Below are 17,557 nucleotides of genomic sequence, written 5' to 3' on the forward strand. Positions count from 1 at the left end.
TGAAGAAGTGGAAGAATGCCTCTTGTGGGGTTTAACAGGAGGAGTGAGCCCTCCAACCCAGAAATAGCCCAGAGAAAGGAGACTTGAGGAGACCTTTCAAAATTAACTTATTGTTCCTCTCATTGAGAGTCCTGGTAGAGAAGTTTTTACAAATCCTACATGGAGGATCTACGGTCAAGTGGGAGACATTAAGACAGTAGATACATAAGTCATGGCCATCGGAAAGTGGTAACTTATGGCCGCAATCCTTGCACTGCTTCAAACCAATGGAACTTTTCTTATCCGACATAGCTGGTGTGGAGAAGAAGCACAGTAACAAAAGCAAGAATAATGGCTACCCATGAAAAGGGTAAAAAGAGAAAAGGAAGGATTACCAACATTGGTAATGGAGAATTACTACAAGGTAAGAAAAGAGGGTAATAAAGGGAAAGGACTAAAGGGAGAGAGTCTAAAGTGTGCGATAGGGTAGGAAAATATTAGAATTAACTTGTGAGAAAAAAATTTAGATTAATAACAATATATAAACTATCAAAAAGTTAGACAGCTGAGAGAGTGGCTTGACATGGCTGTTCAGCAATGCGGCAAACAAGATCTGGAGTAACAGGGAGCAGAGCATTCTGGGTAGGACCTTGGCTTGAGAGTTTTTGGCTGATGCAAGCTTGATATTGACTGGCTCAGTTCCGATGATGGAACCAATAACCCATCAGTAAGGAATGAAAGATGATTAACAACATCAGACCTTTTTGCTTTATTTCCAATACAACTAAACCGTTCATTTTGCCGTTTGTTTTTTTTTTTTTTTTGGCACAAGCTGTTTAAAAAGTTCATCCAGGGTTTGAAAGTTCCTGCTAGAATGTAGAAAGGTTCTGCTAGTTAAAGATCTCAAGCCCTAGAAGTTTTATCGGCTTTCTCCATTTAAAAAGCATTGCTCAGTAGCACAATGAACTGCTTCAGACAGCCTTTGACCCCTCAGCATGGAAGTAAGTGCTTCAACACCAAAGAGTCACATAGAGTCACATTGGACAAGCTGTTTATAAGTGGAATATTTGAAAATCACAATGAAGCTGCCTAAATGAAACATCTACAGGGCGAAATAACTTGTCAGGTGTTTTTGTTTAAAAATGACATCATTTTCAAAAGGTAGCTACCAAATCTCATCACTTTTAGCTTGTCTTAAAACATATTTGTAATGGCTAAACAGCCAGATTGGTTCTAATATATACATGTACTCATTTAAGTTACACTAAGTGAAGCAAAGTTAGATAATTATCTACTAAAATCATTTCTAAACTTTCATATCTTGCATATTTATTGTGCCAGAAAAGATAATTTATTATGTTTACATAAAGTAGCTTATTTGACTATAGCATAGTTATGTATCTTATTTCTGTATTGATTTATACTTTTTATCATACTTGTTTACTCAACTAACCTATTGAAAAATAGTGCTGACTATATAAAGCATAGTGTCACTTTTCTAATTACAATATTCAGTTAGTGAATGACAGCTAAAGAGAAAAAAAGAAAAACAAAATGAACAGTTTTTAAGAATTGTACCTGTCATGTTAAAACCAGGTGATTTTTTTTTTATAATTACACCACTGACTAACAAGTAAATGGTCTATTTGACGGAAGGGATTACATACTGCAAGTCTAAGCTAGACTAGCTAGAATACAGAGGATTATTACTTAAATAGTTTATTAATTGTTTAGATCTTTGGCAGTATTATTGATAATAAGCATTATTCTTTGGGTTATAATAATTGCTTTTTTAATCATAGTAGTTAGAGAACAATGTAGTTAACCAATCTGGCTTTGCTTCCAACATTTACTCAGAGTTTAATACAGTTGAGCCTCTCTTGTAGTGTGCAACTAGCTCAACTTTTAATTTTATATCAGATTACATTCAGTTTTCACCAACAGTTATACATAGTTAGAGACTTAAGTTCTAAAGTTATAGTTATAACATAAATCAACCTTTATGCAATGAAAATCATTGTATGTGAGTAGTGTATAGTTATCTTTACCTTTTTATTAGTTGCCTTATAAATTTATAGATCTCTGTAATATAGTAATATGGATCTTAATATATATTATGTTTCTTTCTTTGACCTTAAAACTAGACATGAATTATTTACATAAGTGTATATTGAACCTGGTAAGTTTAACTTTCTGCACCATTTAAAGTGTCTTGATAGTTTGATACAGTAATTATAAGTTGTCAGTTCTTATTATATAGAAATTAGTAATTTCTGGACCATCTGAACATATTTAAATCATATATTTAAAGATTTAGTAATTTTTTAATGATTGATAGAAAGCTACTATTGTATTCAATGTCAGTAAAATAATAACAACTCCTACAGTAATGTAATAGATAAAGGATTCTAGAGGTTTATAACTTCTTCATTACTCACATAAAATAGGTCTTACTCAAGGTATTTTATAAGTGAGGAGGAGGAAGAGAGAAGTAGAGTTAGAAGAGACAGGGAAGAGAAAAAGAAGTGGTAATAAACACAGAAAAAGTAAATCTATATACTGAGCGAGTTCCTATCAGCATTTCAAATGCTGAAAATGCCGTAGTCAATTTCATCAAACTGAAATGTTCGAAATCTCAGAAGAGAGAACTGATGGAACATTGATTTCTTTCCCAGGGAAAGAAATTGGTGGGCCAACTTTGGAGTTTGCTAGTTCCTCCACTGTGGTGTGGTCTCAGAGTTGGAATATTTAATTGGGAGGTGTGGGGGGCACATCCCCCCCATGTTGGGGGTGTATGGGGCAAAGCCCCCCACTTCTGTCAGTGTTTAAAGTATTTAAATTTTTTTTGCACGGAACATTCCGTGCATTTGCTGTTTTGAGATTTCGAACATTTCAGTTTGATGAAATTGTCTTTGCTGTTTTCAGCATTTGAAATGCTGATATAGACCATACTGAGCAACATATGCTTAATCTATGTTTAACTAGCTTTTATCACCACATATTTTATCAAGAGGGGTTCTAGTGTTTAATATAACACAGATAACTCCCTATAAAGTTGTCACACTTTCTATAATATAATTTACTTTAGTTAGAATATTAGTGAAATCTATTTAACTTTGTGTGTTTACCCACCTACTGGTTGCCATTTTATGTTTAATTCTTAGTGTGGTTTCACTTGTTATAAATATCTGTTACAGTTCTGTAATTTAATGATTTTTTCCATATAATATTGATGCTTAAAGAGAAAGTATAGAGAACTGCTATGAAAGTTAGTTAGCCTCTGACATTATTGAATATTGTTTAGTGTTTTTCAATTGCTCATATAAACATATTTTCGTACTCTATTGTTAGGCTCTAAAACAAATATAACCACTAATTCAAAAATAGATTACCAGTTCATTGATGAATAATTGCTCTCATTCCAGGGTTTTAGCTAGATACATCTTGTTTTTTTTTTCGAAATAATTAAGGGTTTAACAGTGGCGGCTGGTGATTTCAGATTAAAGGGGGGTTGCAGGAGACAGTTGAATTGGTGGGGCCAATGGGAAGGGGTGTGGCCAACCAGAAAGGTGTGAAGCTATGCTCAAAATTACAACAACTGGAACTTTAATTAAATACACTGCCCTGGGTGCCAAACCATCATTATGAGAGTCCAATCAAGACAAAATGAAGTGTAGAAGAAAAAAATATTTCACTGCATAGGCTACATGACAGCTTGCTTAATATCTAGATGGAAATGCAAATATTGTGAGGCATGAAAAAATAAATTACTTTTTAAATACATTACTGGAATGCCAGTCAAAATCAAGTATAGAAAAAAACAAGCAGCACTCAACTCAAACCACTTCTCCTTGCACTGCAGTTCTAATTATAATTTATATTCAGCTTTATAAAATTACCAAGTAACATGCTGAAAGTAGCAATCTCTGCGATACCCCCACTTTTAAAAATGTTTCTTATCCAAAACCGACCTGCTGCCTGACAACTATCTACTTGTTTCATGGGGAAGACATGATCAAAGTAAAAAATGAACAGCAAACAAGAAACAAGCTCAAGATAAATTGCTTAAAGGATTACTGCACAAGTTATGGTCCACACATGATAGATTGGCAGTTTATTTTAAGGGTAAAGCCTGCAAAGATGACTGCAAATCTCCAACAAATGTAATGAGCTTCTGAAAACACTGTAATCCTGTCCTTTATTACAAGTACTGTCATATGCATTTCAATACCTAAGGCTTATACGTTATCTAGTTATGTAAATATTCTCTGCATGGCAGCAACAAAAAGGCTTTCAATGTTGGTAATTATTTAACAGTATGCTTATTAAAGCTTACTTGCAGCTTACAATCTCGGACAAGCTTACCTGATGGTCATTAAAGCATTGCTACTTAAACAGAGAGCAACAGGGCACTGCGACAGCATGCATTTTCTGAATAATAAGAAACATAAATCAACAGTATAAAATATGACAGAAAATCAGAACATTCTGCAAAATCAAGGACAGATGAAAAGCCACTGTCGTACTTGCGTCTACCTCGGATGGGGGAATACTCTGCACACTTACACTGCATAACTGCTCCTTGCCATGCTTGGACACATCCAGAGTCACTACATGGGGGAGTGGGGTGCAACAAGTATGTCACAATTTGAAATGTCTCTGACTGACAGTGATGGCTCTGACACTCATACCTCTCAACCTCAGAGCAAGAAATCTGGACAAAGCCATACATAGAAGTGGGACACAGGCCCAAAAATAAGGACAATTTTTAAATATTGCTCTTAGAAACTTAGAAAGATAATGTAGGTGTTGCATTAGTATGAATTTTCTGAAAAGTATGAAATCTAAAACTCAAATGTCTGCCATTATTTTCTTACTTCAGTCTTTAATGATTTGCCACTAATTTGCCAGAAAACCACAATTATGAAAAACGGACCCAAAATGTGATGCAAAAATATAAAATTGCCACACAATACAGCTGGGAACCTGTCAAAGAAAGGACAAATTTTTAATATTAGTACTATTAACTTGAGCAGCTGATAAAATAAGAGAATCTACATGCATTTCTGAAATAAAAGTAATCTATAACTCTGATCATTACAGTTATTTAGAATTGTGACCCCCAATGTTTTCTTCCAAAATTGCCATTTTGCAGAGGGATTATTAGGGGGAGAGCAACATTTTGAGCCAAAATTGGGGACAGTTGAGAGGTTTGGATATTCCTAACTCTATAAAGCAATTTATTTGCACGTACCTCTCAACCTCTTAATGCAGGAAATCTGGACAAGGCCAAATATATTGGGGGAACATACAAACAGTACTAAAAATTGCTCTTGTATTAACTTAAGACAGTTGACAGAATAACAGGTCTTGCTTTAGCATGCATTTTTCTGAAGGTTATGACATCTGAAACCCATTGTCTGTCATTATTTAGTGACTTCATTCCTAAATGATTTGCCAGAAAACCACAAATTTTATGAGGAACAAACCAAAAATAAGAAGCAAAAATCTATTCAATCTGCAAAAATCTGGATAGTTGAGAGGTATAGTTCAGCCAGGGCTGTCTTTGAGTTTGCTGCCCTTCCCCCTTCACAAAATCATGGTTGAATGGAGCCTACCCTCTGCAGCTATTCCTTGGTTATTTTGCCCCATTTACCATAAAAACTGTAATGTGCATACTGCTTTCCTTCTGCGAAGATTTGGATTTCATTTGAAAGTTTTATTTTGCATTTTACAGCACAAACATTAATAGAGATCTGCTAAACAAAGCAATGCAGTCTCACAATGAAAATAGACTTAGCATTAAAACTTCTCTGCTCTTGAAACTCACATTCATTCAAACAGCATTGAAACCCACATTCAAAGAAAATACATTCTGCTAGTGGCAAATAAAGATTAAATTTGGGCTGTTTTCAAATCATAGGCCCCTTGCACATGAAACATAGAGGTGCTCTTTGATACACCTTCCTGATTGTATTAAATTATATTCCTTGTACAATACAGTACAGTTGTTAGAAGGCATTTTAAATTTATTGTTTTGAACATTTTTCCAGTAAACAATGAAACAAAATGCATACACCTGTGTCTTTCGGCTTTTTCCAGGTTAGGGGTCGCCACAGCGGAACTCCGGTCTGCTAATAATTGGCAGTAGAGTTTTACATGCTGGCTTGCCGGGCCTAATGCACAACCTTCAATGAAGGAACACCCGTTCATGCATGTCGCCACACAGAAGACGTTGTAACTGAGAATCGAATGGGCAACGTCTAACTGTGAGGCGACAATGCTACCGCATATACATACATATATATATATATATATATATATATATATATATATATATATATATATTTATATACATATACATATATATATATATATATATATATATATATATATATATATATATATATATATATATATATATATATATATATATATATATATATATATATATATATATATATATATATATATATATATATATATATATATATATATATATATATATATATACACACACACACATGGGTCTACTTGAGATGGTCGACAAGCCATTTGATCGACACTTATTTGGTCGACAATTCATTTGGTCGACAAGCATGTTATGTGGGGGCTTCACCCCCACACCCCTAACTATATATATCAACTCCAGGGCGCACAACATTGGGGAGGGGGGCAAATCTGCCTGTCAACCAAATGAATTGTCGACCAACTGACTGTCGATTAAATGGCTTGTCGACCATCTCAGGTAGACCCATATACATACATACATATATATATATATATATATATATATATATATATATATATATATATATATATATATATATATAAAACAAAATGCATACACCAATAATGACAAAATTGCCCAATTCAGAACATTTCCATCATAAAAGTCTACTCAAACTTCTAGAGTCCACCAGTATCAGTAAATATGTACAATCTCTGAAGAAGTAAAAGTCATCTAAATAATTCCACATTAAAGAGATCTGTAACTAATGAAGAGGTTGCTGCTAGCAAACAACTTTATATTTCATTGTTTCATCTACAAATAAAGTGTTGGTTGCCCTTGAGGAATAAATTGCTAGTAATATTGCAATAGGGAATGGATGGCAAACTGATAACAGGTTCATAATTACTAGGTATCATCACCAAAAAGGACAGCAGCATCCACCCCTTTACAACACAGTACAATATCAGCAATGCATCTACCTACTTTGGGAGTAGAACCCACAGCCTTCTGCATCAAAAGGCAAGTACATTACCTTTTGTGCTACTAACAATGCAAACATATTCAGCATAAGTAGCACTAAATGTTTGCTCCCCTGCATCTCTCAGCTCCTTGTAAAATCTACTCGATACTCAGCTGCATCTCTGAACTTTGCAGCACAAGAAATCTGGAAAAAGCCAACATTTATTGGGGGGGGGGCAAAAGCCCCAAAACCAGGGACACATTTTAAACCAGTGACACATTTTAAACATTGCTTGTATAATGTTGGAAAGTTGCTAGAATAAAATGCTGTGTTATTACTATACATTTCACTGCCAAGTCTTGAACACACGACCCTGTGCAAAACAGTCAGAGCAACATACCACTATGCCAGATCAGCTGTTTTGTGAAAGACAGGAAGACTGAAACTTAAATGGCTACCATTTAGTGAATTCAGTTCTCACAATAGTGTCAACCTCTTAGCACAAAACACCTGAACAAAGCCAATAATGGGGGAATACAGCCCCCAAACATATTCAGTGAATTCAGTTCTCACCATAACTCTCAACCTTAGCACAAAAAACCTGGATGAAGCCAGTAATGGTGGAATACAGCCCACAGACATATTCAGTGAATTCAGTTTTCACCATAGCTCTCAACCTTAGCACAAAAATCCTGGATGAAGCCAATAATGGGGGAATACAGTCCCAAAAATAGGGACAAATTTCAAATATCCATCTTATAAACTTAGAAAATTGCTAGAATAAAAGGTTTTGTGTTACCATGTACTTTCTGAAGAATATGAAGTCTGAAATTCAAATGCCTGTCATTTTTATTTATTTAACATTTGTTAACCTGGAAATTCTGACTTGGAACAAAAGCCAATATTCAGCAGAGGCCCATGGAGAAACATTCCAGACACATGTTTTTGTAAGATGGTAGGACAGCAGAGCAAACACACAGACTCCACACAGAAGGCAGCCCAGCCAAGAATCAAACCAGAGAACCTGTAGCTGTCATGCAACAATGCTACCACTGGACTACTGACTGTGTAAGGAAAAAGAAAATACAGAAACCACAGATTTTAGTTTTATTTATTTAACATTTGTTAACCAGGAAGTCTAACTTGGAACAAAAGCCAATTTTCAGCAGAGGCCCAGGGAGAAACACTCCAGACACATGTCTTCTTAAGATGGGAAGACACCAGAGCACACCCACACAAACACAGGGAGGACATGCAGACTCCCCACAGAAAGCACCCCAGCCAAGAATCAAACCAGCAAACCTATAGCTGTCAGGCAACAATGCTACCACTGCACTACTATCTGAGTAAGGAAAAAAATACAGAAACCACAGATTTTGTGAGGAACAGAACAAATATGAGGCATAAATCTGCAAATATTTTACAAATGGTGGTGGGTAGGGAATTCAGGCTCTTGCCACCTGCACGCAAGGTACAGGGTTCAAGCCCACCACCAGTATGTAGCAACTGGGGCATTTTTACACACACACACCTCAGTTACCTGAATTCATTATCGTCAGTCCCATTCAGTGTTTCCCGAGTCCACATTCTTGCAGTATCCCAGTCAGTGAGTCCCATGCAAGCTAACGGCTGGTTCCCCACGAGAGTAGGCTCCAGCCTGCAGATGATGCAGTCTGGAGTTCTTCCATTATCTACAGACTTCTGAATATCTGCACGGCAGAGTTGCCTTCCCCCCTATCCGGACTGCCGACACAGCAGTCTAGAGCTCTGTGAGTTCCAGGAACTCTAAGCACGCATGAGTTGAGTTCCAGGACTTGCAATTTTGTTGTTGTTTTCTTCTTTCTACAGCTGGGGGGCTGCAGTCCTGCAGTCCTATAGCACGAGCCGCCCCTGGGGTTTAATCTTTAGCCCATAATCTAAATAAGCCTAATTTGGAAACTGTATATATCTCTCAGGACAATTATTACTTTTGTTAAAATTTGACTTAATAGTGTTGTTCTGTATTCAAAATTACCTGTAATGAATATGAAAATAGAACTCTCTAGAATAATAGTTGAGGTACATAGTTATTAGGTGATAGTTTTATAATAACTTTCAATAACTGAATCTGGTATATAAGAGTGTTATGGTTTTCTTGAGTGTATTTTAATGTAATTTGATTAATAGTCTAACTTAATATATTTCACTTTTTTTATTTTTTCTCAGAATACTAGTAAAATATTTACTGATAGTACTTTTTTAGATAATCTAATACATGTTCTAATAAAAAAAATAATTGGGCATACTGATACTTTATATTAATGTAGAAAAGCTATTTAAAATATACATTTGTTTTTTAATCATAACAATAGGCAGTAGCTATATGTTGTGATAGTATAAGGTTAGTGTGATGAAAGAGGGGGTTTTTATGATTATTTCATCAAATCAGGAATTATACATTTCAGAATTAGGGATGTAAATAGGTTTCTTAGTTCTTTAGCAATGTATCTATTATTTTTTGTGTTCATAATAGTTCCAAAAATATGCAATCATATAAACAGCAATGTCTGTTTATAAATGCATATCTTTAAATGTAAATGATCTTAACAACCCTATTAAGAGAGGAAGTTTACTCAAATATCTAAAATTAAACAAAGTAGATGTTGCCTTTTTTACAAGAAACACACTTAATAAAGAAAGACTTACATTAAATTTCAAAGATTATACAATTCTAGTGGAATCTCATTTTCATTCTAAGAGAAGAGGCACTATGATCTTATGGTAAAAAAAAATTACCACCTAAGATAATTAATACATACTCTGCTAAGAATGGTATGATGAGTATAGCAGTATTAGAAATAAATAAGTTATATTATACTTTAGTCAATGTATACTGGATTCCTGGTGTTGGTGCTAAACTAGCAAGAAATTAGACACAATTTCTATTCACTCAAAAGGAGAGATCATTTTAGCAGGTGATTTTAATTGTATTCTGCAAGCAACGGACACCACCAAAGTTGGACATTTTTTCTATCACCTGCAGCAAAAAAATTGAATAGTTTCATTGACACTACAAATTTAAAAGACATATATGAAATAAAAGACCACAACTTATTACATTACACACACTACTCTTTCAAATTTGGCACACAAACTACAATAGATAAGATATTCACATCTGATAGACTCTTTCATAAGTTAGATGAAGTCTCCATAATACCCTGTCCATTGTCCGATCATAATGCCATCATTTTTAATTTCAGCATTAAACCTAATAATCTCATTTTCTGGCAATGAATTCCTGCTTATATTGTTAAAATAAATGGTTTTAATGATTGTTTTTTAAATGAATTAAGCTTGTTTTTGCAGCACAATGACAATAATATGATGCCTAACATGATTCTATGGGACTCATTGAAAGCATATTTATTTGGTAAAATTAAAAGATGGTATTTAAATAAAAAGAAAGAATGGGATAAAGAACTGCTTAACTTACAAACAAATATCAAGAAGTTAATACGGCTTCTTAAACCTAATGAAATAAATTCAAACTCTGAACTAAAAGAGTTAAATAAAAAGGATGTTAAAATTTTAAATCACAAAGTTGCCATTAACCTACAAAAACTTAAACTGCAATCTTATTCAGTGAACCCCAAAAATCCACATAGATTAGCACTGAAATCAAAAGGATTAAGAAATATTAATCATATTAGGAAAATTTCATATAGTCTTAATAATAAAACAAAAAGTTCTACAGATTTAAAGGACATCTTAGATATCCTTAAGGAACATCACAAAAAGTTAATAAAACTAACAATGAAACTGATAATCAGGTTTTAATTGATAACCTTTTAAAAAAAACAATATAAATAAAAAATATCAGAAGAACAAAATATTAAGTTAAACAGACCTATATCTTTTAGAGAACTCAAGAAACAAATTAAAAACATAAAAAATAATAAAGCCCCAGAAATTGAATTACCAGAAAACTCATTAAATATTCTTTTAAAAGCATTTCAAGAACTTAGAAATAACCAACATTCATTCCCTTCATGGAATTATGCAATGATTACCCCTATCCTAAAACAAAAATCCTGAACTATGTTCTTCCTATAAACCCATATCTCTCCTAAATATTGATTATAAAATTTTTATGTCAATCCTTGCTAAAAGACTAAATCAGCTAGTATTTAATCTAGTAGATGATGATCAAACAGGATTTATTCTAAATAGGAAAGTTCAAGACAACATAATCAGACTTTTCTCTCTAATTGATATTGCAAATAATAAGAAAAAAGAACTTACAGTTTTTTGTTTGGACCTAGATAAAACATTTAATTCGATAAATTTGGTATATTTGCTCAAAGTTTTAAGAGAATATAATTTCTCAATAAATTTCATTGATCTATTACAAAGAATATATGAGAACTCTATACCATGCATTAAAACTGGAGCATTTTTATCAAGGCCAATTAAAAACTCTAAAAGGCACTAAACAAGTTTGTTGTTTGCATTATCAATTGAACTCTTTGCAAACTATATCAGAAAAATTCTAACATTAAAGTTTTTTTTGTTGACAAAAACTACTGTTCCATGATTCAGCTTTTTGCTGATGATATTTTATTGACAATAGGAGATTTTGATTCTTCCATTGAACATATTATCTTAGTCTCAATGAATGATATAGAATCCAGTAATTTTAGGATCTCAGAAGTAGGCAGTTTATACAAGGTTATAAAAACATTTAGCCTAAAAAATAGTAAAAGCATTAACTTCACTCCCTTTGTAAATTACATTATAAATAACTGAAAAAAGATAATGTATAGCAACTACCTTATTAAAAACATATTGTTCTTAATGTTTCCCACTGCTTTCACAGAAGTTTGTTTAGACTCTTTTGATGTTAATAAAATAAAATGGATGAAAATGGTCTAAAATTCTGGTATCAGTTCTTGAACAATGCTGAAATACAGGATTCAAGTTCATTAATAGCTAAACATAATATAAAGCAAAATAATTGGTTAAACATACAAATATTCAGAGAATTTATCTCAAATGAGTTAAAGCTAAAATTAAACACAAATCTGAAAATAATCCCTAATATATTATCATTATTTTTTTAAATAAACACTATAGATAATAGTAAGAAATTGTCTTTATCAAGGATATATAAAACATTGCGGGTTGAGTTCTCCAAACCAGATGTTTCTTTCTTGGAATATTCAACAAAGGTAAATAAACATATTTTCTCTGAAGCTAATAAAACTTTAATATTTAAATCTATTAACAACACAACCTGCTTTCTTTTTTGGAAAATTTTCACTTGGAAGTTTCTTCATAGGAGTTTTATAACCCCTCAAAAATTAACTTTAATGTATAAAAAAGATACTACTAAGTGTTGAGGATGTGATGAATCTTTAATTGCAGATTGGAAACATATGCTTTTAGATTGTAAAATGGTAATCCCATTTTGGATGGACTTTAAAAACTTTATTAAAAAACTGAGGTCAGATAATTGTGAAATAACTGACTCATTATTATTGTTTACTGCACCAATAGCAAAATCCATTCCAAAAGCTCAAGTTCACCTTCTCTGGTCTTTACTTGCTATTGCAAGAAAAGTTATTACTTTAAATTGGAAGTATAAGAAAATCCTCTCATTATCTGAATTTATTTCTCTATCTAAGACTGTTTGTAACAGTGAAATACTAACAGAAAAGGCTAGAACAAGAAACATTACACACAGACTACTATCATGGTTAAAACTTAAAATTTTTTTAGAAAAATTTTAGAAATGTATATGACATTATTTCTGTTATGAACCTTGTTTATACTTTTGTTATTATTGTTTTATTATTGTAAATATTTTTATATAGTTATGTTTTGTTAATCTTATTTAAAACCAAATAAAAAGTTTAAAAAAAAGAATTTCCACCATATCACCCGATGTTAGTGGGAGGCTAAGAATGTCCATCACTAAGCAGAAAAAATTATGATCATCCATCCACTCAAAAGTTGCTAGGGAAGTACGCTGCTTATATTTAAAGGTTCCTAGTAAAGGCAACCTACTATCCCCAAAATGGGGAGTTAGGATGGGTACCTGTCATGCCATTTGATGGTTTTCATGCCATAATACAGGTTTAGGTCAAATGGGCATTTGCTTTAGCACTGATTTTATTTAGGTGGAGTTCAAAGGTTGTTTGTAGCACAGAAGATTAAGCAGGGGCTTTTAGTCTATCAGAGTAGCTAAGAGTACTGTGACCTGACATCTTTTTGGTCAGGAAACATGGACTCTCTCAAGCTGGTTTAGGGGTTTATTGAGGTACATGCTGAACGGTGCATTATTTTCAATGATGGGTTAAGTAAGGGATGAATAAAGCAAGACTAACCTTTTTGTATGTTGAGGAGATATCACAAAGGGCACTCGGAGTATCACCCTTCACAAACTCTTACAGTATCTCCTCTATTCATCACATATGTAGAAAGGCAGTCAGTGACATGTTTGTAAGTGGACCTGTCACTGACCAGCACAGATATACCACAGGCTGCTATACATGCTCATCTTATTCACACTGTATCATTAATCGAGAACCTACACTGGGAATGCAGCAGTACCAGGAATAATGGTTCAGGTCAGTTCTCAGCTTTTCCAAAACCTAGTAATAATACATTGTGGACAGAAAAACATGTATTTTTCAAGTTATCTATGCTATGGCCATGGGGATGTTCTGAAGAAAAAATTTGTTAAGTGAAAGTGATCAAACCTGTATCAGAGGGTTTTTCAGACACCTTGTACCTTTGTAACAGGCAAACAAACACTCAACACATTATGGGGTATAAAACATGCATGAGTCAAGCCTAAGCAGTTTATAAAATGCTGAAGTCATGCACCACACCACAGATATCGCACTGGATGAAGTACTAGACAGGCTTCATCTTCTGATAAGTCATACTGTATAGAAGCTCTCTTGTTATACAGGAAATGTTTTTTGTAAAACAGTATTATGTGACACTGAAACTGCTGATTTTGCAGTCTGGAATTTGAATGTAAAACTGAAATAACAATGAAAGTGCCAAATTTGTTATAAATTGTATTTATTTAATTTTAATTATTTTCAAGAGCTTCATTTTTGAGACCTATTACTTTGCAAATTCTATAGTGTTTATATACTGCCCATTTTAATATGAAGATAAGAATGAGTTTTCCTGGACTACATAGCAGCTGAGTGTAACTTAATGAAAGAAAACAATGTGCAATTCCCCAACTAAGAGGTTTGTTTATATTTTATCTGTTTCATAATTAAATTGATTTACCATATGCCATACTATGTTATATGCTGCTGTTGCTGATAATTTACCTGTCTGGTTAGCAATCTCACCCTCAGAGCAGGGGATACAGATGAAGCAGCACTTAGGCTGTCCTCGCTGGTTAGCTTTTCTGTGTCCAGGTAAACAGCTTGTAGTACAGACAGACAGTGGCACCTGTAGAAAGAGACAAATACTAAACTAATGCAATACTGAGCAAAAACTCATTGTAAATAGGCTGACATGACTGCAACATAGCAAAAGTAAGAATTCACTGCAAAAATTGACTCTGAATTGAACATAATCAATTACAAAACAAGGGAGATGACATGTATAGTTAAATGTCACTGTAAAAACAAATTCTCTGCAAAGTCAATGCAGAAATAGTCAATAATATGAAAACACTACATAAGGTAAAATGTATTCAATGATGATAGCAGAATTTCTACAGCTAATTCTATTAATGGACAGTGTGATTGAAAACCACACAAGCTTTGTATCTATACAAGAGGAATGGTTATTAGGTGCTCTGTAGAAGGTCACTGTCATTTTAATTCCCTATTGTGACCTGCAATTCAAAAATAAATATAAAGTTACATTACAGATGACAAATTACAAAGCATATATATTGTTGAATCTGTGATGAAAAAAAACTATAAAAGTGAAAAGGTACACAACTGGAACTGTGTTCATTTAATAAATCAATGTCATAAGAACAAAACCTTGCCTAACAATATACAAATAGGTAAAATTTCTTGGTCTATACTACATGATCGAAGCTTTAGTTAGTTGAGTAACTAAAGCTCGATCACTGAATGTCGAAAATGCAAAACCTTGAATGGCAGTTTCCATGCAGGGAAACAATTTGTTTGGCTGTTATGTGGATTTTGCCCTTACTACAATGTGGAGCGATCTCTGAGTTGGTATATTTAGTTAGGGGGGTGTAGTGGGGAGAAGCCCCAAACTTAATTTGTATTCAATGTTTTTGTTGTTTTTGTTGGGACTACGGCATTGTTTACCTGCATAGAAACTGGCGTTTGCAGTTTTGCGTTTTCGATATTTAGTGATCGAGCTTTAGTTACTCCACTAACTAAAGCTTCGATCACGTAATATAGACGCAAATTTCTGATGTGATGCAGGACTTTCATACCTTAATTAAGTGTGGATTCACCGAAGATGCAAATCATTAAGTACATTTCTGTAAGATACAACTCATTGATCTATATTCACCATGTGCAGGGGGACTTGTCTCTCTCTAAAAATGCATTTTTTTTCTGTTTTCTGTATCAGGTTGAAGCTTTAACTCAGTGCAGCTTGGCAAGACATATTGGAACTTTCATGCCTGACTGCACCCCTGCTGACAAGGGGTCAGATAAAAGGCCTGGGTGCTGGATGAGCTGGCTGGGCAGGTGACACTTATTAGCCAATAGCAGCTCATCTATAGCAGAGGGAGAGATTAATTTAAATCTTACTGCTTAAGCACCAGGAAGTGATCAGGTGATAGCAAACAAACATTGAGATATGGGACAAAGCAAATATGGCCCACCCTGAAGTGCACACACTTATCAGGGATGAGTGTGTGCAGGAATGTTTATCCTTACTGCAGGGTCTGACACTAGCTAATAACATATAAGTGACAAGAAAAGGCCACATGGAATGCCGAAGTACCCAGTCCCTATGGCATATTTATTGTTTTCCATTTTCTTGTCCAGTAAATTTTTGAATAGTGTGTTAATTAAGGTTCTCTTCCAGATGTGCAAGACATGAAAATATGAATCCAACAGAACCCCAAACATGTCCCTAGACTCACACGCCAACTTCCTAAGCAGCCTGGAATCTATCAAGATCCAACCCAATACTCTCATACTGGGTGACTTCAACTACCCTTCCATCAACTGGGAAAACTATTCAAGTACCAATGTACAGTCCCATCACTTTCTGGAATTTATCAGTTCCAATGCCCTGGACCAGCTCATTCTGACCCCTACTTGAGGAAGCAATATCCTCGACCTAGTTATCACCAACATGGGAGACTGTTGCGCCACACCTATAGTCAGTTCCTCCCTGGTTAAATCTGACCACATACTGATCACCATGGAAATATCCATCTCACCTAGACCCCCCGCTAAGGTGACCACCCTGAGAAACTTCTCTAAAGCCAACTTTGGGCTCATAAAAGCAGAGGTGAATAACTTCTTGGCACCCACGCCAATGGAAAATAGCTGCATGACTGTTGAATCATACACCGATGCACTGTATGAGCATGTAGACAAATGCATGGACCTTGCCATACCAAATAGAACTAAGACGGTCCCCTCCAAAAAAAGGAAGCCAATCTGGTGGTCCCCAACCATCAATAAATTTTACAACAGAAGGAAGAAACTGTTGCAGAAAAAAATTAAGTCACAAGACTGGAAAACCTCCCTTATCAGTCTCAAAAAAAAGCTGAGATCCCTTATCAAATCTTCTAAAGTCAGCTATGAAGACAGAATTGTGGCTGACACCAAAAACAACCACAAAGCCTTCTATAGCTATATCAAAAACCTCAAAGGCAATACCCAGATTTGCTCCAAGTTATTGCACAATGGCACCTGCTATACTGAGGCAACAGATATAGCCAACATACTGGCTGACAGATTCAGTGTCAACTTTGCCCCCGCCAAGGGCCCTATCACAATACCAGATGAAAGCCTGGTACCCACCATCTCTGCAGCACAGGTAAAAGCTGTATTGTCCAAAGCCAAGAATATAGTGTCCATGGGACCTGATAATATCCCTGGCTGCATCCTACATGAGCTACAAAATGAACTGGCACCTTTTCTGTGTGCCCTGCTCAGTCACAGCTTTACCTCAGAATATGTCCCTAACTAATGGTACACTGCTACAGTCATCCCATTCCATAAAGGGGGCGCAGCTACAGACCCTGGGAACTATCACCCCATTAGCCTGACAAACCTGGCATGCAAAGCTATGGAGCACATCATCATGGACCTGCTTAACAAAGATATAGGCAATCTTCAAACTCTTGACCCCACGCAGTTTGGCTTTGTCAAGGGGAGATCCTGCCTGCTGAACCTAGTTGACTTCTTCGAGACAGTCAC

General features: G+C 34.6%; 1 protein-coding gene across 1 annotated transcript in view; it reads right to left on the reverse strand.

Moving 5' to 3' along the window:
* Window positions 1-17,557, reverse strand: part of LOC122797823 (vomeronasal type-2 receptor 26-like) — a 153,766-nt gene that overhangs the window by 62,655 nt on the left and 73,554 nt on the right. The window contains exon 3 of the mRNA XM_044066346.1: window positions 14,510-14,633. Within this exon, the coding sequence (XP_043922281.1) occupies window positions 14,510-14,633 (124 nt within the window). The remainder of the gene's footprint in view (window positions 1-14,509; window positions 14,634-17,557) is intronic.

The sequence above is a fragment of the Protopterus annectens genome, chromosome 3.part1 (assembly GCF_019279795.1).
Source record: "Protopterus annectens isolate FY-2018-M chromosome 3.part1, PAN1.0, whole genome shotgun sequence".
NCBI classification, from domain to species: Eukaryota; Metazoa; Chordata; order Ceratodontiformes; family Protopteridae; genus Protopterus; species Protopterus annectens.